We start from the raw sequence: 22,735 nt of genomic DNA, 5'->3' as shown, positions 1-22,735 counted from the left end.
TACACTTGCAATTTGTCTTAATGTGGATTTTATTACAGAACTCCGACCATTCCTTTTAAAGTCTTTCTTTGATTCATGTGTTAAAGGCTTTAAGTTTAAGATACATGTGTATTCCTACAGTATTTGTACAATAATTAAACATTTGTAGCTCAGAAAATACTACTATGTAAGTGCTCAAATGGACAATGCCAATGGGAGCTAGAACAGAACCTTTTCTAACAGACAATGCCCTCTTTTATTTCTGACTCTTTTATTTCTTATATTTGGTGCATAAAACATGAAAATATAGGTACTATTTCTTATTTAAAAAAAATAAAAACATGGTCATTAATGTAAACAAAGTTTCCAGCTAGTATTAATAAACCCATGCATTTTTCTAATAAAATGTCAATCAATCAAATTTTATTTATATAGCGCTTTTCACAACAAAAAGTCAGGAGAACACAAAATGTGTGAATATAAGGATAAATAACCGAAGGAAAGTAAAACTTCACAGACATGCATTCATTTTCTAGTTTCTGACACAGTCCCTGTTTGTTAGGCAATGTTCTGCGTATCTCAGAGATATGGCTTAAAATATGAACATTTTCAGTGCTCTTGCTGGAAATTAAGCCCTGGTGAATTAATCTTTTGCATTTCTTCCCTGCCGCCTTCCATTCTTTGTCTTAAAAAAGGCAATCAGTCACTTTCGCCAATGAATCTTCTTCCTGTTATTAAAGAGACATACTGACAACCAGTTGCCTGGATGTATTAGATATTCTGTACTAAATCTATTTTAAATACTGTGGGGGACTCACTCTATGAAGAATAAACTGGCTCATTTAGGAACTGCAATGCATTTACAAAGGCTTTGGTTTTGCTTGCATAGTGTATTCTAAAGCCTATGTTTTCCCCTTTAAAAGTTTCTCCACAACAGATTCTAACATTGATTTAAACTACTCAATATCTTGCAAGACAATTGCTACTGAGGTACTGAGTAACTACTTAAAATGTATTATGTACCAAAATAAATTATGGACCAAGTATGGCACCAGAAAATTACCATGCATAGGAAATTCATTTCTTCATTATCTGTAACCGCTTATCCAGTTCAGGGTTGCGGTGTGTCCGGAGCCTACCCGGAATCATTGGTTGCAAAGCAGGACCACACCCTGGAGGGGGCGCTTGTCCTTCACGGGGTGGCATAGGAAATGAATTTTTTTTTTTTTATATATTTCTTTTGAGTGTCACTACTTATAGTTTACCTACCAACTTAGAGGTAAATTGAACAAAGAAAGCAGTGCAAAATCATTTGGCTGATGCCCAGCTTTTCTAAAGTTAAAAAAGGTTAAAAAAAAAGTGTATCCAAAGACTCTTAAAACAAAAGGATCTATCTTATGCAAGTGAGCAACAATAAACAGAACTGAACAAGAATCCCAGCACCAGAAAATGTCACTCACGCAAGACTTTTATGCAAATTGAGTCATAAAACCATTAAAAATGAATATGAGCAGTTTGTGAGGAAAGCATAAGGTGCATAAAACCTGAGAATAGGCAATATAGCCTAACAACTCCTATCTGAAGAAAGGCTCACTGCTTGCTTTTTTTCCCAAAATATCACAATCAGTATATGAGTATATATGCCACAATCAGAGTCGTGTGGCTAACAGTATGAGAAACTGAATGAGGTTGTGCTTTAATGGTGATCAGTGGGGAGAAATAAAAGAAGTGTCTGCTGCCCCAGGGGTTTGATGAGGTTTATCTGGGTGAATGCATTAAGGTTATGCTTCAGCTCAGGCTCTGCCAGACTCATTCATGCTTTTCTCCTCCACCATACAATTTGCGCAGGCTAGAGTCCAGCAGGAAGTCTACAGACCTATACATACAATCAAACACACATAAACACACAGTTATGTCATGACAACAATATATGGAAGACAATTATAATAATATCATAGAATACCGTGCTATTTACAGTATATAAACACATCATAAAAATAAATCCAGGGCTAGCTTTGAGTTAATGATGAGAAATAAACGCTAATTTGTTTGTTTATCTTTTTAATTATGATTTTTAAAAATATATTAATTAAAAAAAAGAATTCCTAGCAACCTATCTAAACATTAACTCAAACTGGCTCTGGATTTATTCTTTTTATGATGTGACAAATGTGCATTTACATTAATAAAATAATTTTACTCAGCCTACAGCAGTTCATAGCAAGAAGCAGAATAAATGATGCAAGGATTAGGACCTGTTGCAATGGATTGAAATCTAGCTCATCAATCCAAATCAACTTAAATGTTTGTCATTATCACTCTTAAATATCTACCCTTAAATCTAAAGGAAAATAATAATATACAAAAAAATGTGGTTTTGCTACATAGGGTCACACAGACCTCCAAGGTAGACACCAAGGAATAGTGTAATATATTGCCCCTTTGAAAGAACTCCTAGGGCCACAGCTTACTTTATTATATTTTAAGTAAAAACTGCACCAGTTTCAAGATATGAAACGTCAGTGTTCAGGCAAAAGTGCTGAAACAAATATTCTATGAACACGTATTTCCTCTTTTATATTTCCCTGAAGAGTTTAACTTATGCAAGTGCTGTTAACTTTGTTTCAAGGAAAAACATAAGGGCAAATATACGTTTCTATACCACTGATCACAATTACACCTATATTTCCATTCTGCTCAAACACACCTGTCGATGGGTGTAATAATGAAGGGAATAGTAGAAAGGCCAATGGCTGTGGTGGTCCATTTGCGCACAGGTAAAGGCCAGCGTGTGGTTCTGCCCAGCAGATACAGAGAAGCAGCACACACTCGGTTGATAGTGAATCCAGGAATAGCCACCGATGCCAAGGCCTGCCACACAAAGGTGTCCACAACTGCCACTGCTATCCGTGTTGTCTTCCCTGGGTTATCGCCATGGGCCTGAACGAGAGAGAAGCTTTAACAAAGCAGGTTTTCTTTCCACAGATCAGACCATTCATTTATTCGTATACCTTCTGTAACGGCTTCACCATATTCAGGCTTGTGGTGGCTCCAGAGCCTTCCCAAAATAAATGGGCACAAGGTAGGAACACACTATGGACAGGGCACCTGTCCCAAATCAGATCATTGGCTTCTTAAATAAAAGGGAACCTCTATGATTGTGGGGAAATGCAGTTCTCTATGGTTCGTTTATGTTCAGAAGCTCTGTGTTTAAAGTGGAAAACAACTGATTGTACGTGGCTGAAGTTTAACTTCTCTGTAAGTTTTTCTTCACTGTTTGAATTACCACATAAGCTCATTTTTAAACTTGAGTGTAGTTACCAGACTCCTGATTTTACAGTGGGTTAATACCTAAATAATATGAAACAGCAAAAGTAAGATAATATTACCCACCTATGGAGCAGGAATAAAGCAATATGCTCATCTCTTTTCATGATTTACAATGTTTGGAAAACATTTTTCTGCCATGAGCAGAGAGAGAGGGAAAGCCTAGCATGTGTGACTGAGCCACTTTATCTTTTTACTTGTTTACTGACACCAGGGTTTCATAAACACATTAGATCAGTTTCCAGTGAACAAACAGACTGGAGAGCTAGAAAATTGTGAGGAAACATCTTATTAATTTTATAAAAGTATTTTTATTACAATAGTAAATGTCACATTTAACTACATTTGCACTAGGACTGCAAAATATGAACACAATTGTAGTGTTGGAAATATACTGTGCCATATAATATTCCAATTTATGTGTTATTTAAAACTGTATTGTGATCAGCAATGTTAGACAGTTATAGACAGGCCTGTATGATATTAACTAAACTTATTCACTGCTGTATTCACTTAGAACACTGAGAATATCTTTAAACATATGGATACATAGTGTAACTTACAACTTAAAATTATTTCACCTGCAAATATTTGAAACTAGAAGAGCAGTGGAATCGGCACTGACAAAATGATATTAAAATGGTGACAAAGCAAGAAAAAAAAAAAAACATATTTGCAAACAAAAACTTTGAAAAGTTTGACTGGAAAAAAAAAAAGAAAAAGAAAACTACATTTAGCTTTTCAAACTTTTGCCAGCCGGCAAAAGTTTGTGTGTGGTATGTGTATAATTCAATGCAAAATTTCTATTCATGGCTTTGCAAAATAAATAAATAAATAAAAATCTCACCACTGCTGCTTTCTTCCCTTTGTCCACTGCATCTGCCGACACGTAGGCCATTGCGACGCCGTAGCTGGCCCACACCATGCCAACAGGCACCAGGGCACGGAATGCCTCCCCCACCTCGTTGGCATAGCCTGCAGGGGCACAGACAAGTGCCAGGGTAAGATACGACAGCAATTAAACTTCCAAACTGCTTTGCTATTGTGGCAAGCCCCAGAACAATTCGCTGCGGCCCCCAACACAGCAGTCCCAGAGCGCCTGGCGCTAGCAGCTAATGTATTAGAACCATTATAATAATTTTCATGCTGGCCCTTTGCCATGCTAGGATGGCAACTGCTTGGCTCCATCAATATTCAGGCTTCATTACAGGTCTGACATGTTAATGAAAACAATGCTCTAGTGACATCTAGGTTTGCTTCTGAAAAAAGGGCTGGAGGCTTTAATGAGATTCTGAGATTCATATTAACAGTGCTGAAGCTTTAAAACTCTGCTGCCATCATGCTGCCAACGAGGAGAAATTCACAGTGAAGAAAAGGCATTGGAATGAGTTACACAGTCGAGATAAGGCAATGTAGAACTACATTAGTGGTCTCAAGGTCCATGTAACTATGTACGTACGTACGTATCTTAATGACATTTCCCCCTTTTTGAATAAATGTGACTGCAATGGATTAGGGTACATTATTATTCGCTAACCTAAGGTGGACAGTGGGAATCGGACATGGTGAATATATGTTCATGCGAGTCTGCTCCAGAGCAGCCATTCACTAGAGTATACTTATCTGTGGAAACCATACAACCTGTGTGCGCAACTGAATACCAGTTCCTGGAAAGGATGCACCTTGAAGTATCTGAATTCACTACTTGTACATGCAACAAAATTTCTTTAATAATATGAAATGAAAATGGTAATGCCAAACTTTTGCTTAATATTTATTTTGACATTGGATTATCACAGCGAATTCACTGTCAACAAATCCAACCAGAGCTATATTTAAAAGAGATTATCCCTGTAAGACTTGGATGACTAAATCACAAGAACTGATGTCAATAAACATTAGTCATCAACACTGTCAAATATAGTTTCGCAAATATTTTTCATAGAAGAGAATCATATTGAACTCCAAACACTTGTAATTTGATATACAACTGATTCCACTCATATGGTTTCTAAATAAGGTTTGGAAATCTACCTGTTTATTTAGACACACTATGTCCAAATGACATTTCTGCTAAATTATGGTACACTCACTGCTGACACAGATGTTCTTTGCACACAGTTTGTATAAGCTCCATACAAAAGAACTAGCAAAAGAATAGGAGCATGTGCTGCTAATAGTAGCAGCACATGAGCCCAAGTTTCTAAGTTTTGCTTTTTGATGTGAAATACCCTATGGAGCTGGCATGTAACTCACACACATAAGCACTCGCTTATGGTCAAGGACTACACCAAAAGGGGCACTATTTCTCATAAATTTTCACATTAAATGAGTGCTCTCGAAGGGGTGCTACTGTGCTTTGCATCAATGGCACCGTGTCACTGATGTAAAGTGGAAAACGGGCATTGCTGGGCCAATCAGGGGCCACAGTTCATGTATCTAAGGAACAAGACGCTAACTCAAAAAATAAACAAATAAGCCAGCATTTAAAGTGCAATGAATAGCTCTATAATGCTTTAGAAATAGCATTGCTATCCTGTGGGCAGTTTTCCAAATACTGATACTATTGATTCTTTTAAGCATTATGAAGAGCCAAGTGAGCGCTCTACACAGTGTCACACTGCCAGTGTGCTGTTAGCCTAAGCAAATGTGCACTTAGTTATGAGTGCGCTTCACTAGCAGCGCTTTGAAATAACACTTCAAACGAGCAGTTCTGAGAGGCCTGACACCCAGAAAATGAGAGCAGGGCTGTGTTTTGTTAAATCATGTGTGTAGTTAGGGCTGGAGGGGGCGGGAGTGTTCAGCCAGCTGGCTACAGCATCTAATTTAGTAACACTGCACATTTCAAAGTCACCCCAGCCTTACTGACCACTGCAGAGCTAAATGCCAGTGTACCTGAAAGCAACACAGTGAATATGAGTGAACATGTCGATACTAACCAAAGCAGAAGCCACAAAGGAAGATAAAGACAGGTTGTTTAAACTGTTAATTCAGAATCAAGAAATCGAAGGCTTGATTTTTAGTGATACCTCAGTCAAGAGAGGACAATTGACCTTGCTCTCTGAGGGTGGGTTGACATGTCCACAAAAATAAAATAGAATGAACAGATAAAAGAATGTATGAATTCATGTACAAACAAACTAACTAACGAATGAAAAGCCCTTTTTTCATAAAATTGTTCCTCTTTTACTAAGGCAAGTATTTTTACTGTTAATAAATGAAACATTAGCTACATGCCATAATATTTAAGCATAACTAATAATTGGTGCAAACTAGAATTAGAAATTAGAATTAGTGCTAATTTTTTTTTTACGTTCCAGCCTCATTATCAACAATACTATTTAAAATTGTGTACATTGTAGATTATTGTGGAATTCCACCTGTTTTAGATTTTAGATAATTAAATCATTTACAAGTCAAGTCATTAGTTACGTTTCATGTGAAATATTTAGATAAAATTAGGGATTCCGAGAACAGAGTGAAGGCTGTCTGAAAGCTAATTGCCACTGGTAATTGCCACAAAGTTAGATGAAGTATTTTCTCTAAACACTAAATCCCAATTTTAAAGATTTCACTGAAAGCTCCATGGTTAAAGGATGTGCAAGAGATTAAAGAAGAATAATGACATTTAGGCATAAACCTATTTTAAATAAGCAGAACTTGTATTATAGTGTACTGAGAGTCTCCTGGTAAGTAGCTAAAAACTCCACATTAAATTAGTAAACAACAACAATAATGCCCTGTACACTGGAGCAGATGCAACCAATGTCTGTTTATCGGGTCCATCTCACATTATTTTGGATCCAGAGAACTCGCCGGTGTTTTCGCACAAAACCAATATATACCTTATTCTTTGCATAATACAGTTTCAGGTTGCATTTCTTGATGCAGCTGCAGACTGCGTTACGTAACACTGATTTTCCAAAGTAGTCCTGAGCCTATGTGGCTGTGTCTAGCACAGTAGCATGATGGTTCCTCAAAAATACTGCCTGAGAGTCTGATGATCATGTCCTTCACCTTTACGAATCAAGATTTCCTCTGACTCTTTGAATCTTTCATATTATGAATTGTAGGTGGTGAGAAACCTAAATTCTATGCAATTTTGTGCTGAAATACATTGCCTTTGATCTGACTGAAAATCCTGTCATGACGTTTGGCACAAAATTGTTGAAACACAATCCATTCATGCTTGCAAAGACTAAGCCTTGTGTGGATGTTCTTGTAATACTCAACCAATTTTAATTTTGGAGCCTTCTAGAACAATGTTGGACGGCACGGTGGCTTGGTGGTTAGCACGTTCACCTCCCAGCACTGGGATCTTGGGTTCAAGTCCCATCTGGGTGGAGTTTCCATGTTCTCCCCGTGTCTGCGTGGGTTTCCTCCGGGGTCTCCGGTTTCCTCCCACAGTCCAAAAACATGGAGGGTAGGTGACTTGGCTTCTGTAATAACTGTCCTGGTTTGTGAGTTAATGAGTGTGAATGTGTGTGTGCCCAGATATGGATTGGCGCTCTGTCCTGGGTGAAACCCTAGTGCCCGATGCAGTCCTCCAGGTGGACGGTCGTTTCTGGTTGAGAGTACGCTGTGCGCGTTTGGCTGCCGCTTCTCACCAGTGTGTGTGTGTGTGAATTGAGCGTTCTGAGCAGTGTAGATTGTAAAGTGTCCTTGGGTATCTAGAAAGGCGCTATATAAGTGTAACGATAATAATAATAATAATGTTACCTGTAAAGCCTTCCACTCAAGTTTCCCAATTTGTTTTTTAATGCACCAATCAACCATAACATTATGACCCCCTCCTTGTTTCTACACTCTCAGTGCATTCTCTCGGCTCCACTGACCAGACAGGAGAATGTATAGTGAGTGTAGAAACAAGGAGGTGGTCATAATATTATAGTTGATCTGTGTATTTACAAAATATCTTTAGGTTTGTCCGTGAAAATATGCATCTGCACACTATTGTGCATCTTTGTTAAGACAGCTACCATTATACTATAACGGCTGGGAAGTTCTGCACTTGAGAATGTTTGTTTATTGGCAGTGTTTATTTAAAAGCAGCAGCCTGATCTATGTTGTTGGATTCAATTCAAAATTTGCTAGCGGAGAAAATAATTTTGTTTGAGATAAAACCCATGTCAGGCAGCGAACAGTGCTCTCGCAAATGGGAAAACATTTCCTGGGAGGAAAATACACTTCGAGTGAAGAAAAATCCATCTTGTTCGAGGACAGTCAAAACAGCGCAGCATACTCACTGCTCTTGGGTTCTCTCTGCAGTCCGCTTTGCTTGGGTTGCCATCACTGATTGTAAAATAAATCCAGATCGCTGACATTTTGAGTTGTCTGCTCATTAGTGCAGCAACATGCACTAGGCACAAGGTATCGAATGTTGGTATCGGAGCCTTGTTTGTAATTACGAGTACAAGTAAATGAACATGGTATCTGGCAACTACCCGATACCAGTATCAGTATTCGTGCATCTCTAAGTATTATTATGGTTATTATCTTACATATGTTGACATTGTGCTTTCTGATACATTCCAGTGAAGGTGTAGGCCATTTTATGTATTTTAAGTCTTTCTTATGCCTACTGGAATATGGTGGATTGATATTAGCCAAGTTTGTACGATGTCAAGCTACTATCAGAAATCTAGGTTTGTACACGTATTTGAATTTAATGTGCAAATGTAGCCGTTTTCATGTTGCTCCTTTGGATAAAAAGTGTTTAGTGACCAAAGTGCACAAAAATGTTTTTGAAAATCTGGTGATTGATGACTACAAAAAAAATATTTAATACACAAAGTGTTCATGAATTTCGGCTCTTAGCCAAAATCTTGGAATCACTGTTTTATTGCCCCTTATCAGCTTGTGTCTACTAAAGCAACCCTGGTCCTAGAGGACAAATACCATTTTTTATTTACGGCTTTCCTTTGTCCCAACACACGTGACTGATCAGTTAATGAACAAGTTCATTCAGAGTTGCAGTGGGTCTGTCAAAGCAGGGAATCCACCAGGATTGAGAGACACTGCACTAAACCAACGAAACTTATTGGTTTCAGCACTATCTGCATAAGCACCAACTAAATGAACCCTTTCATAAAGATTATTAAATGTAACCCTAGTTCATAACACATGTGTTAATATGATCACTTCACACTTAATATGATGTAATTACCCTAAAGGATTAAGACATGTAAAATAATAAGGCCTTTATTCTACATATGGGCACAGCCATTATTTCAGATGTGAAAGGACTTTTGGGAGGATGATGTCAAATTGTTGCAGAGCGCTGAACTTGAAAGCAGTGAACATTAAATCTTGCCACACTGTGTTGTTGGTGTATGTCATTTCCAGTAGAAGGGCACTAGAAAGACTGATAATAGTCTTCACAGCTTTCCCAAAGACAAATACATTTAATCGTCACATCACTCCAGGTGCTTTTAGGTCATTTAGTAGCACACAGCTGCTGAGAGACTGGACTGAGGCTTCAGGTTTTAAGTGTATATTGAAACACATGCAGGTCCCACAAATTTCCTACATAAGAACTAAATCCATGGAATATGGAGTGAAAACTGTGCTAAGTACTCTGACTGCTCCTCATCATTTTAACTTCTCTGGTGTGTGTTGACTTCAGTGATGATCAGTGATTTCAGCTGCAAATAGAAAAGGATGGATTGTGGTCCTGGATGTTCAGAAGGGACATTCCACTACCACTGCACCCTTCTGTTGTCACTACAGAGTGTGCCCCCCCAAATCATATTAAAGCTTACTTCTGCTACCAGCCAGTGTTCCTTTTAAATACAAAGTGGTTGGCAGCCCCTTGCTCCAGTTGTGCAGAAACTGCACTATATAACTTTTGGAAGAAGGTAGGAAACCACCTCCCACTCCCTCCCCTCCACTTCCATTTTAGGACATTGCTGTTAAAATTAAGGCAACAAGGCAATATACCAAATCTTACCTAGTGTTCCTTTAAGGGTAAAAATGAAGTATTGCTCCTTTAACCATGCCACATAAAACTTAAAGAGCAAGGAATGTTCTTCACACGGATCTAATCAGACACAGACCGTGGTGTGACTTTGAGACTTCCCTAGTTCAGGGTGTGACTGAGTTAAGCAGTTTAATACTGACTCATGCTTAATGTTTTCACGTCTAAAAAACTACATTCACTCACTTTAAACGTACACATTGGCCCCTGACTAACCTTAAATATTTTAAAGTAAAGCCCTAAGTTCCCTTCAAGGAGATACAAACACACGAATTAAACTTGTCTCCTGATAGAAACATCAACACAATGCTAACTAGCTTACCTGTACGCACATGAGCCGAGATTTTATTTACTCACCCAAAAACCGAACCCATGTGTCCCGATAAATATCGACCTTTTTACTCTCTTTCTCGGTCGTGGGGTCCATCTTTCCCTCCTCACATTCCCTGGTGAAAGGCAGGTTTACAGAAGTACACAGAGTAAAGATTGGCTGGAGTGGAGCAGCTGCTTCGTCCAATGCGCTACATGGTAAAGTCAGGAACTGTCTTCAAATTACATTATGAGCTTTGTGGAGGAGGTCTGCGCTTGGTCTCAAAATATTTCCTTTTATCTAGAAATTCATTTAACCCAGGGGATGTTGGGAACATGTCCTACCACTCCGTCCAGCACAATTTTTAGAAACTATATATATATATGGCGGCACGGTGGCGCAGCAGGTAGTGTTGCAGTCACACAGCTCCAGGGACCTGGAGGTTGTGGGTTCGATTCCAGCTCCGGGTGACTGTCTGTGAGGAGTTGGTGTGTTCTCCCCGTGTCCGCGTGGGTTTCCTCCGGGTGCTCCGGTTTCCTCCCACAGTCCAAAAACACACGTTGCAGGTGGATTGGCGACTCGAAAGTGTCCGTAGGTGTGAATGTGTGAGTGTGTGTGTTGCCCTGTGAAGGACTGGCGTCCCCTCCAGGGTGTATTCCCGCCTTGCGCCCAATGATTCCAGGTAGGCTCTGGACCCCCCGCGACCCTAAATTGGATAAGCGGTTACAGATAATGGATGGATGGATGGATATATATATATTTCTTTGCACAAAAGTTGCTACAGATACCAGTCCAGGGTCCCGTGTTTATTGATTTGAATAGTGCCTATGGAGCTGTGTATTTGGGAGGAGAAATACATTTTCTAGCGCTACCCATCCAAGTTTAATTTCTATAAAAATACAAATAATAATTTGTAAAAAAGTTTATGAATTTCAATTTTCTCAATAATGTGAATATAATAATCTTTGACGGAGTTTTAGGGCAAAGGCATTGAATAAAAACCAGGATTTCTTTAGTATATTTTTGTGTGAAAACCAGTCCTCGCTCGTGGGTCCGGATTTTTTGGACGGTCCCTTAGTCGTTCTTACATAATTCATCCCGGAAGTTAGCGGTGTATTGAACGGGATCAAAGAGAAACAGTGAAATATTCAGTTTAGGCAGTCGTTTTTGCCAACAGTGATTTAAATTAATGATGGGAGAGTACTGTATTTTATTTACGAGCTCACCTATAGGCTATGCCTTCGGCTCTGTAAAACTGGGCATTTTATGACAACACAAATTATTTTCCTTTTTATTCCACTTCGTGAGTGAATATAATGTTTTCTTTTACAAAGTATATATTTATCAGAGTGTTTCTGTGGCCACAACCGATCAGTATTTATAGGAGTTTGTGTTCAGGGTCTACATGAGCGGCTGGACATTTGATATTGCCACAGATATTGCCGGGATGTGATTGATATGCGGGAGAGCCAATAGAAGCGCGCCATGTATTAGATTTAGCCAATCACATGCCTGAGGTGTGTCCAAGCAATGCGATGGCCACCGCCTCGCCTTATCATTGAAAACAGCGGCGAGAGGAGAGGAGAGGATATTTGGAGGAAATTTACGCAAGAATGGCCCAAATAACGGCTGTAAATTATCTGCTGTTAATTCTTTGCTTACGGTGTTGTTTTTCTGATGACGGTCACGAAATGGAGGAGTTTTTAAAGAGAGAACATTCATTGTCGAAACCATACCAAGGTAAGACTAACGTTACTCGATGTTCTTTGAAAATCTAATAATGTCATGAACATTGAGGCTGTTTAAACAATAGTCGGCGTAAACTGTAAGCATCGTGTTGTATACATCATTATCGCCATTAGCTCATTTAGCTCTGTATTTGCTGCACGATGAGAAATTATACAGGAATTTTATTTCCTTATAGGAATAATCTGTAGTAATACTCGGACTCTTTTAAGAATCTTAAAGCAAATACTATGACCATAGTTGGTACTGTAAGACAGGAATATTGTAGGAGGTCGGATATACAGAACTCCACAATATAATACATCGTTCTCCAGTTAGTCAAATGGAATGAGGCATTATTCGGGAAAGTCTTAACACTACAATTTCCATATAGAAATATTAATATAGGTCCACATACTGTTATTGTACCTCTTATGGTTTATTTTTCTAATTTCAATATAACATGTTTCTTATATATTTTTTAGTGTCTAGCTAATATCCATGACCCTAAATACACTATGCCCAAGAATGGAGTAGAATGGAATATAGCCTTTTAGCACTAGGCTGTGGAGCAGATAACCTGTGTTGTCACAACATGCAATTTGATTAGGGGCAGCAAATTTTTGCATATGACTGAACATAACATATCTCTTCTTGTTAGGTATTGGAGCCTCTGGCTCTTCTCACTGGGAGCTAATGGGAGACACCATGGTAAGCACTGATCAGGTGCGCCTTACTCCTGATATGCAAAGCAAGCAGGGGGCAGTGTGGAGCCGGATTGTGAGTAACACACGTACACACACACACACACACACACACACACACTATCTCCAAACATTTGTGGACATGGCTTATAATGACAAGACTTAGTGGACTGAACTAAATGATTAACTGAATAACACTGTGGACACTGATGTTAGAAAACCATGAAATGAAATGGGACGCTCTGGCGCAGCTGCAACTGAACCTAAGGTCATCATGCACAGTGCTAAGTATTGCATTTAAAGCTGGCACTGGGCTGTGGAGAAATTGAACTGTGTTTTCTGGAGTGATGAAGCTCCGTCCAGTACCTTTGGGATGAGAAGGTGTGGCATATTTGGTTCAGGTATAATCATCCCATTTCAGTACCTGATCTCACTAATGTGTTTAGGGCAGAATGGCATCATAGAAATGTTCCGACTTCTAGTGTGAAGTCATGATGGAAGAGCAGAAACTATTACTGCAGCCAAGGCACACATTCTCTCTTTTAAAACTATTGATTTCAGAAAAGATGCTGGGTGAGTAGGTTGGTTTGAAATGTATAATAGTACAGTGTTAAGGCCCAGTAGTTTTCTGGGATACAGCTTAAAGAAAAGGAAATCAATCAACTCGTAATAATTATAAAACCTCTTTTACTGTTTTTAAAAGGAGAAAACCACAAACGTCTAGTTTTGTTAATATGTTTGTTTGCCTAGGGAATCCAGGAATCCTAAGAGAAAGACAATAAGACAGATTTGTGAGACAGAGAGAAAGAGAGAAGAATTTGAATTATATTCTACCAATAAACCTCCCGTGAAGTGCAAACAATTAAATGAACCCTACATAATATTTTTACATTTAATTTACAGCTTCAAAAACATTGTGATGCTTGACTGGCCTGTAACAGGGAGAATAGAACCTCTGTCGTTGCTACTTTGGTCTCAACACCGCAGAAAGTGCACTATGAAATTTTTGGAGTAGGGGGTCCCCCCTAAAATGCTCCCCCCTTCCCATTGATTCCAATACAGTGCTGTAAAAACGGATTAAACCATGGTAAGCCCCAGAAGCAATAAAACACAAAAATCCCTTACCTTTGTTCCTTTTTATTTGGCCCCAAACCAACACTGTGCTCTGTTGGCCAAATAACCCTGGGACAAACCATTCAACTCTCAGACCTGGGAATCAAAACAATAGTTCATGTTATAACATCACTAGATTTTATGACTGGAATTGTTAGGAGGGACTGTCTGAGTTCCTGTCCTGGGTAATAACTTGGAGGCTTTTATTGTCTTGTATAACTAGCTTATAATCTTAACAGCATTATAAATTTGTGTGTGTGTGTGTGTGTGTGTGTGTGTGTGTGTGTGTGTGTGTGTGTGTGTGTGTGTGTGTGTGTGTGTGTGTGTGTGTGTGTGTGTGTGTGTGTGTGTGTGTGTGTGTGTGTGTGTGTGTGTGTGTGTGTGTGTGTGTGTGTGTGTTCATTAATGTAGCCATGCAACCTGAAAGACTGGGAACTGCAGGTGCACTTTAAGATCCATGGCCAAGGGAAGAAGAACCTGAATGGAGATGGCCTGGCAGTGTGGTACACAAAAGAACGCATGCAGAAAGGTAATACTACTGACCAGTTATGTATACAGTTCCAGTTACATTAGGCCTTAACAAAAGTCATGTCACCTTTAATAAACGATGTGGTTTACTCTCATTGTCCAGGGAATACTATATTTAATTTGTGTGTGGAGGATTTATATTCTCTTATAAAAACAACAATATGTCAGTTGATCAAGATTGGCCAAACTCTTGCATACAACCCCAAGTATTATTTATATATTTTGAAATGTAGCAATATCTCTTTCCATGGTATTGTATTTGTATTCCAGGTCCAGTGTTTGGAAATAAGGATTTCTTCACTGGGTTAGGCGTGTTTGTAGATACCTACCCTAATGAGGAAAAGCATATAGAGGTATGACTCTTAACAATATTAATTACTACTCTATATTCTCTGTTATGCCAGCATCTCATCCAAATTTGAAAACATGAGACCCCACACATAATGACAGATTTCAGCGATTATGTCCTTGCTGTTTTCCAAGATTTGCACAGATCAGAACACTACCTAATTTTAAAGTATGCGGTGTTTTGATGTGGGTTCTGATTTCATAATTGTATTATTCCAGTGTATTTCAGGAGATACAGTGTATTTCCACACTATTAAGTAAATCACAGAGGTCTATCTTGTGTTGCTGCGTGTGACTGCTCTTTTTTTTCTGTGCTTTTATATGGAGGCAGGCCCAGAAGAAAAGGTACACTCCTAGAACCCAGGTACTTGCTTATACAAAGACATGTTTGCCATTAAATGCATGTTGATTACATTTGTAGTTAATGTACAAACAGTCCCATTACTCATCACGTATTTGTACAATATGGATGATAGACTTATTTACATTAGATATATCATATATAGGGAAAATAAGTGGCACTACTCACAATACTGTGATACGCGTCTACTGTGATTGGTGGGTTTTTTGTAGCAACCCCACTGCTCTCCTCATGACAGAATGGGGTTCAATTTCTGACTCAGGAAAATGCACTATGCTGAATCAACAAGTCTTTCAGCAAGACTCATAACACTGCATTCACACAACTCAGGATATGTGCCTCTGCTATGAACATGTCTTATTATGAAATTTCTTTAAATGTGACTTTATATTTTGTCATATTGTCAATTTCTACAGAAAAAAAGGCTGCACTGTTTAATCTGCATTGTGTAATTGAGTAATATCCAGTTTCAGAGTTTTCATTCTGAAATTTCCCAATATCAGCATTCATCAAATTCAACAAATTACAGAATTTCACCATCACAGGACCTTCTTCCAGTCACACTCCTCTGTGTTTTATCCCAAAATAAACCTTTAGGTTATGTTACACAAGCATCTTTGTTTTAATTCAAGCTTAATTCTTATGCTCTCTGTTGTTTCTGTTTTTGTGTGGTATAGAGGATATTTCCCTACGTTTTGGCAATGGTAGGGAATGGTACGATCAGTTATGATCATGAGCGAGATGGAAGGCCAACAGAGCTGGGGGGCTGCAACGCCATGATCCGCAATCTGAAGCACGACACCTTCCTTTTCGTCAGATATGTCCGGCGCAGACTAACGGTGAGGACTGTACCATGAATGGAAACACATTCTAGAGCAGCTGCAAATGAGTTTAAAGTCACCATGTCACATGCCAAGTGAGGCCTAAAGGGCTTAAAAATCCCCCCAGTGTTGGGCAGAGGAAGAGTAGAACTGTATTCTGTTTGGTTTTTTGTTAATTTTCTAAGTGACAATATATCGATACATCCTTTAAAGAGAATGTACGCCACATTTGCACAGTTACAGAAGAGCCTGGCCTATGTAAAGTGTTTTATAGATGGTTTTGCCACTGAAACAACCCAAAGGAAATCTGTGTTTCACTTTTTAAGCTCTATACCAAAATACAGGTTTATTTATACACATTAATTCAAAACACCACTATGGTTAAAATACATAAACATGCCCATTTTATCTACGTTTATACTTAACATGTTCTGTGACAAGTATCACAATCTATGAAGAGATATGTTATTTTTAAATTACACTTACCATAAACTCTTCTGGATAAGTCCTCCTCCAGTGGTAGAAAGAATGCATTATTTAAACCATGATTTTATGCTCTGTAATCAAATTTAGGAAATTTGACCTTTGAGAACTGAAATATAATGTACACATTCCTATTGACAGCACAGTCAATAAAGCACTGTTTAAAGGGGCTGGCAATTGACATCATCTATTTTTGCTTCAAACTCTAGGGTCCTGCATGAATGTACTATTGATTTCCAAATCTAGGACAATGCTGGTCATTGTTGATGTAGCTCTTTACTACTACAGCCTCCCATACTAAAGGCTCTGTAGCTATGCCTTCTTCCAACCACTGTTAGACTATATAGCATTTTAAAGCGTAAAGACCATGTAAAAGTGCTTACATGACTGCTATAATGATGATGTTGATAATAATAATAATAATTATTATTATTACTATTATTTTATATTATTATTACAAACATGTCGGAACATGTCACATGGTGGCGCAACAGGTAGTGTTGCTGTCACACAGCTGGGACCTGGGGTATTTGGTTCTAGCCCCACTCTGGATGACTGCCTATGAGGAGTTTGGTGTGCTCCCTGTGTCCATGCACTTAGATATCCTCCCATTGGTGGACTGGCTACTCGAAATTGTCCATAGTTGTGAGTGTGTGTTGCCTTGTGAAGGACTGGCACCCCCTCCAGGGTGTGTTCTCACATTGTGCCCAGTGATTCCGGGTAGGCTCCGGACCCACCACAACCCTGAATTGGTTACAGACAGTGATTGAATGAATGAATGTTTGATTCACTATAAATCTGTTTAAAGTTTCACTGGAAGTGGAGAATATATCGACATTGCTGGAATGTTTTTGTTTGTTTGTTTGTTTTTAAATTGCAATCTTGTCACAGCCTTGTACTTTATAAAATGGGTTTGGATGATTGGCCAAATTCCTATTTGTTTTAAAAATTGACACTAGCCTTCACAAAGTCCATGCCACCAACATCACTGTAATCATTCCTGGTTAAATTCTGCTTTATGGCTGTAATTTCGAATCGAGTCCAATTTCTGCCAAAATAGTCAAACCTTAAAAATAAAATGCTGCTGTGGGGTTGCTTAGGTTGCCATGGCTACACCACTGTCAGTTACTAACCAATCTGAAACAGCCTCACAGTTCTGATCAAACAGAGTTAAGATTCTTGAGGTTTTCATTCCATCACTTGGATTAAAATCTTTGGATTTGACATCGGTTAATGACCATTATGTCACAAGTCTATAGGATCATGGTTTTAAAAGTTAATTTTAAAGGGTTCATAATATGTTAAAAATAAAAAAAGCCCTGCTATTGTATTGTAGAATATAGATATATTCATGAATTACTTTCATAAAAATATTTTTTTTCAGACTTTGGCCATGCATTGGGAAGTCTAGAGCTCAAACAATGAAATAAAATCACCCATTAGTTTCTTACACAGGACCCATTTCCGACAGAGGCACATAAACCTATCAGTGTGTGCATGCATGCCGTTTCAGGGACAGATTCATTCACTTAACCGACAGATACAGTTCATTTATATTTATGAATGTGAACTGTCAAGCAAAAAATCAGAACTGTTTAATGAGACTTGGAAAGTGAATGTAGCCTATGTGCGAGTGCAAGAATGAGGTTGAAGCAAAACAAACACATTGAGAATGAAGAAATAAAGATCCTGCATAAAAATTCCAAAAAACAAGAATGGAGAATAAAGAGAACAAGGCTAAACAGTGACAAATGACAGCTTCTTCTCTTTGCTACTCACTCCTGGGCTTTCATGTTAGAATAAACAGTGGCTCATTGGTGGCACAATGGTCATTTAAAGGAACAGGAGCTGAAACAAGTCATTCTCAACAGGGCTGTTTACACCAAAGCACCATAGCTTTTGACCAAAGCATGCCATTGACTCTTTATTAAGGCCCCAAACCTATGCTAATTTGTGGAAAAGTGGTATATTATGTCCCTTTACTCTTCAGAAGCTAACCACACAATCTGTTACATATTATAACAAAATACACTGAGCAAATTTACAGTGATCTGAATTTTTATCTATTGTTATTGTAAATTACGTTGTTTAACTACACAATGCACTTTGTATTAATATATTGATGCTGTCAATTCTATTCATTGTTGTCTGCAGGTCATGATTGATATCGATGGCCAGCATGAATGGAGAGACTGTCTGGACATACCAGGTGTGCGCTTACCTCTGGGATACTACTTTGGGGCATCCGCCATCACTGGAGATCTTTCAGGTAGCATTCGAAACTAAAGGATCTCTATAGTCTTTTCTTAAACAAAGTAAAATACCCAGTTTGATTAACAGCTGTGTATGTGTAATATGTATGGTTTACTTTTTTTTCAGATAACCATGACATCATCTCTATGAAGCTGTACCAAATAACAGTGCTGAGGAGTAAACAGGAGGAAGATGATGAAGAAGAGGTCACGGTTCCAAGTGTGGAAAATATAGAGCTACTCAGGAGTAAGCCTTTAGACCATAGAAATATTAATATACTTTTAATATCCTTTGAAGGGGTTTTGTTATTTTGCTGGATAGTGGAACATTGCTGCTAGTAATGGATTGCATTTGGGTGTTTAATGCCTTACTCAAGGTAATTTCTGCTATGGATATTGAGGGAGTATAAAGTGCTATTCCTTCACTCCTCAAATCCCCGTTTTTTCTGCTCTCCATTTTTGTGGATTTTTAGTTTATCGCATCATTTCAACACAGCAGCTGTCCTTCATATTTTGTTAAAAAAATTTATAATAAATGGACCAACAGAAATGCTCCAAAATGACATGGGATAAAATCTTTTCTATTGACCTCCATTGAAAGTTAAGGTTCTTTTTCCTTCTCCTGTAAAGTTACTATATTGGGAGATGTGACAGGAACGATATTTAACTCTAGGTTTCTGTATAATTGTGATATTTTAAGTCATCGTTCATTTGAATGATTACTTATTTATGATTATTAGTTAATGATATTTGAAAATATCAGAATCGCCTTTTAAAAAGAAAGCATACATTTTTTCCCTAAATAAACTTTGTGTTTTTCCTTTCAGCCTACTATGAAAGTGAAGGGATGAGTGGCATTGCCATCTTCTTCACTGTACTGTTCTCCATGCTTGGCCTTTTCCTCCTCATCGTGGTAGGAATTGTGGTTTACAGTCACTGGAGCGAGAACAGACGCAAGCGCTTCTACTGACCACAAAGCAACTCTCTCTCACTACTGCTATAGCTACTGAAGGCCTGTGGTTAAAGGCAGTGACTTGGATCTTGTGGTTTGGACCCCACAAGCTCATTATAAGCCATTGGGCTATAATGCTACAACAACGTCACTACAAGATGAAGGCAACCCATAAAACTCTGTAGAGATACAACTATGGAAAACCTGTAAACACTAAAAGCAAAGCAAAACTGGGAGCTCATTTTGTCAGTTTGACCCTAAATCAACAGGGCCTTAGACATCTGAGAGTATACCATTTACAAAACCATTGATTTACTGTTTCACATACTTCTACTCTGATCCACAAAACTAGACGTGATGAGAAAGTGCCGGTCCTGAGCACTGCCTTTGATAACCTCTGAATGTGCCCTTTCCTTCTTCCACTATATGATTGTATACAAAGGATACCTTCGGTCAAATAACATGTTTTGCTAATTTTCAAAGAAAAATCATCTTCTACTCAAAACAAACTTAAATATAACAGTATGCTGAATATTTTGGTGAATAATAGCACAAACGTATTAACATATCTTCCAGAATGTGATTGCCAGTGATGCCTCTAAGAGCTGTCTAATGATATGTGTTGGCAGCAGGTGGAAAAGAACTGGTGTCTGTCTTCACGTCTCTGGGGAAAACTGCATACTCTGTGATTGGAAAAACTTAGCAGATGGATTGAATTGGCCCAAAAATGATTTTAAAAAATATTATTTATTTGCTGATTAATTGGAGGGAAAATATATAAGATGAAATGTTACATTTGCCAAGGCAGATGCTTTATTATTTATCTGATCTGTTAAACTGACCAAGTATTCAGTAACTGTGCAAGTGTATTCTCTGTAGAGGATGTGTATTTATACCTATATACCTCTGCAAAACATCAGTTGACCAGGGGTTCCCAAACCCTACAGAACTGTACAGAATTCATAATTCACATTAGAAGGTACTGAAATGTTCATGCAACACTTCTGATTTTACTTTAAGAGGGCGTGGATCCTCAAACCGACCGGAACAGAAGCTCTAGTGTATTACGTGGTTTGGTTTGATTCCATTGCCTTTGTGTTTTTAAATCAGTGTTAGAAATGTATAGTTTTATGTTGCTGCTGTTATGTCAGACTGCACACATGCATGAAACACTGTTTGGGTGATGTTTGTATGGAATTTGTTTTAAATATTTTACATCAGTGAATCGACAAAGCCCAGGCTTGAGAAACCTGGGACAGTGTGTGAAATGCTGGTGAAATCAGTGATTAAATTATACAATCTGTTTAATTTAAATACAACAATTCAATAAATCCTTGCCTTTTTTTACTTTATTTATTTATTTTTGCAAATGTGATCTCTTTCCAAATTTGATGCCTGCAATGAGTTTCAAAATGGATCAAACACATGTAATTACTCTGTTATGTCACTTTTATTTATTTAATTTAAATATAAACTGGGTCTGGGTCTGCCACCAGTCAGTTTGTGATATGTTTACCTCCCTCATCTTAACAAAGACACTGCCTTCACGCACATTCAACTTCTAAAGCCTTTTCGAGCTTGTGGGTTTCTTAGGAAACATTGTTAATGAAATACTTACATGCCACGACCAGATTTTGTTTTGCCTGACAACATTTGGTGTACTGTGGCGGCATAAAACATAGAATGTCATGTGGGGCACAGTGTGTGTATGTTCTCAATATCACAGACTGCAGTTACCTCTCAGCTCTCATCTGCTGCAGGGGTGTCCAAACCCAGACTAGCCTGTTTTCTTCCACTTATGTGTTCGCTAGATTATGTTGCCGTGGTTATGCCACTGTCAGTCATTCAGGGATTTGATATTTATTTATTTCAGATTTTTGCATTGTCTTCAAATGCTTATCTGCACCTTTGAGCATTTCACAAAGTTTCTAGTCTAATATTGCCCTTGTGACTGCTTTTATTTAATGTGTTACAGGCTTCCTTTTCAGAATGTGTATTATTTTTTATTTTTTAATCAGGGTTTGTAGTTATTACTGCATGTTTTAAGACGTTGGAAGCAACAGATGGCGCCATAGTCACAGTAAACACTGTCTCATCAAGCCCAGCCTGCCCTCGTTTATTTTTCTTCTGAGAAACTACAGAAATCCTCTATTTACCTAAAGCTTAGAGCTCAGAGTGGGAGTGATGACCTAGGATTAGGCTCCTCTCTTATCTACTGTGAATTTACAAACAGAAACTGCTCATATCGATCCTAGACCAGAACTCCTGCTCATAGAAGCTATTAATACAAGCCCAGAAATTTTAGATGTGTGTGCAAATGAGATCCAGTTAAAAAAAAAAAAGCCTAAAGCTTTAATAATCATTACAAGATAAGCATTAATTAAGAATTCTACAGTAGTCTCAGAAAAATTGCTACTGTGGTGGTACCCCGAAGTGTTCATATTTGTGTGTTTAATTAATGTGTTAATTTTTAGATTATGTTCTTTTATTTTAAACAGTTCTACAATGAAAGCTTACAAACACTCACCTCTCCTTCTGGAGAACAGAATGTTTCAGAAAGAAACAGAAAGTTTACTGTTTGAGGACACAGCTGGGCTTTAAAACCACCTGTGTACATTTATTCACAGTGTAACAACTATCCAAGACCTGTGAGACCACCATAACTTTCACCAAGTAAACAGTGCTTAAAGGTTGTTGTCCTTGATAGATCAAGCTCTACTCCAAGTTTAGATCTAAAATAAATTCACAGTATTTCTGTCCAGCTTTCTGTCTCATTATCTAGGGTGGCCCTACAGGTAGTGTCACTGCCACACTGCTCCAGGGTCTTAGACTTAGGTATGTTCTCCTTGTATTGGC

General features: G+C 38.2%; 2 protein-coding genes across 2 annotated transcripts; one reads left to right on the top strand and one right to left on the bottom strand.

Moving 5' to 3' along the window:
- Positions 1-27: 27 nt before the first annotated feature.
- On the bottom strand, positions 28-10,808 carry mtfp1 (mitochondrial fission process 1). The gene is made up of 4 exons (XM_066660868.1): positions 10,640-10,808; positions 4,154-4,281; positions 2,687-2,919; positions 28-1,855 (listed from the first exon to the last, which is right to left on the bottom strand). Exons 1-4 carry the CDS (start codon positions 10,707-10,709, stop codon positions 1,789-1,791), a joined length of 498 nt encoding a protein of 165 aa, XP_066516965.1. The 5' UTR covers positions 10,710-10,808; the 3' UTR covers positions 28-1,788.
- A 935-nt stretch (positions 10,809-11,743) lies between these two features.
- On the top strand, positions 11,744-22,168 carry lman2la (lectin, mannose-binding 2-like a). The gene is made up of 9 exons (XM_066658995.1): positions 11,744-12,332; positions 12,979-13,097; positions 14,546-14,663; positions 14,933-15,015; positions 15,342-15,374; positions 16,049-16,210; positions 18,830-18,944; positions 19,055-19,174; positions 19,755-22,168. Exons 1-9 carry the CDS (start codon positions 12,206-12,208, stop codon positions 19,895-19,897), a joined length of 1,020 nt encoding a protein of 339 aa, XP_066515092.1. The 5' UTR covers positions 11,744-12,205; the 3' UTR covers positions 19,898-22,168.
- The last annotated feature ends 567 nt before the right edge of the window (positions 22,169-22,735 follow it).

This window comes from Hoplias malabaricus, chromosome 2, assembly GCF_029633855.1.
Source record: "Hoplias malabaricus isolate fHopMal1 chromosome 2, fHopMal1.hap1, whole genome shotgun sequence".
In the NCBI taxonomy this organism is placed as follows: domain Eukaryota; kingdom Metazoa; phylum Chordata; class Actinopteri; order Characiformes; family Erythrinidae; genus Hoplias; species Hoplias malabaricus.
This window is presented reverse-complemented; position numbering and strand designations above follow the sequence as displayed.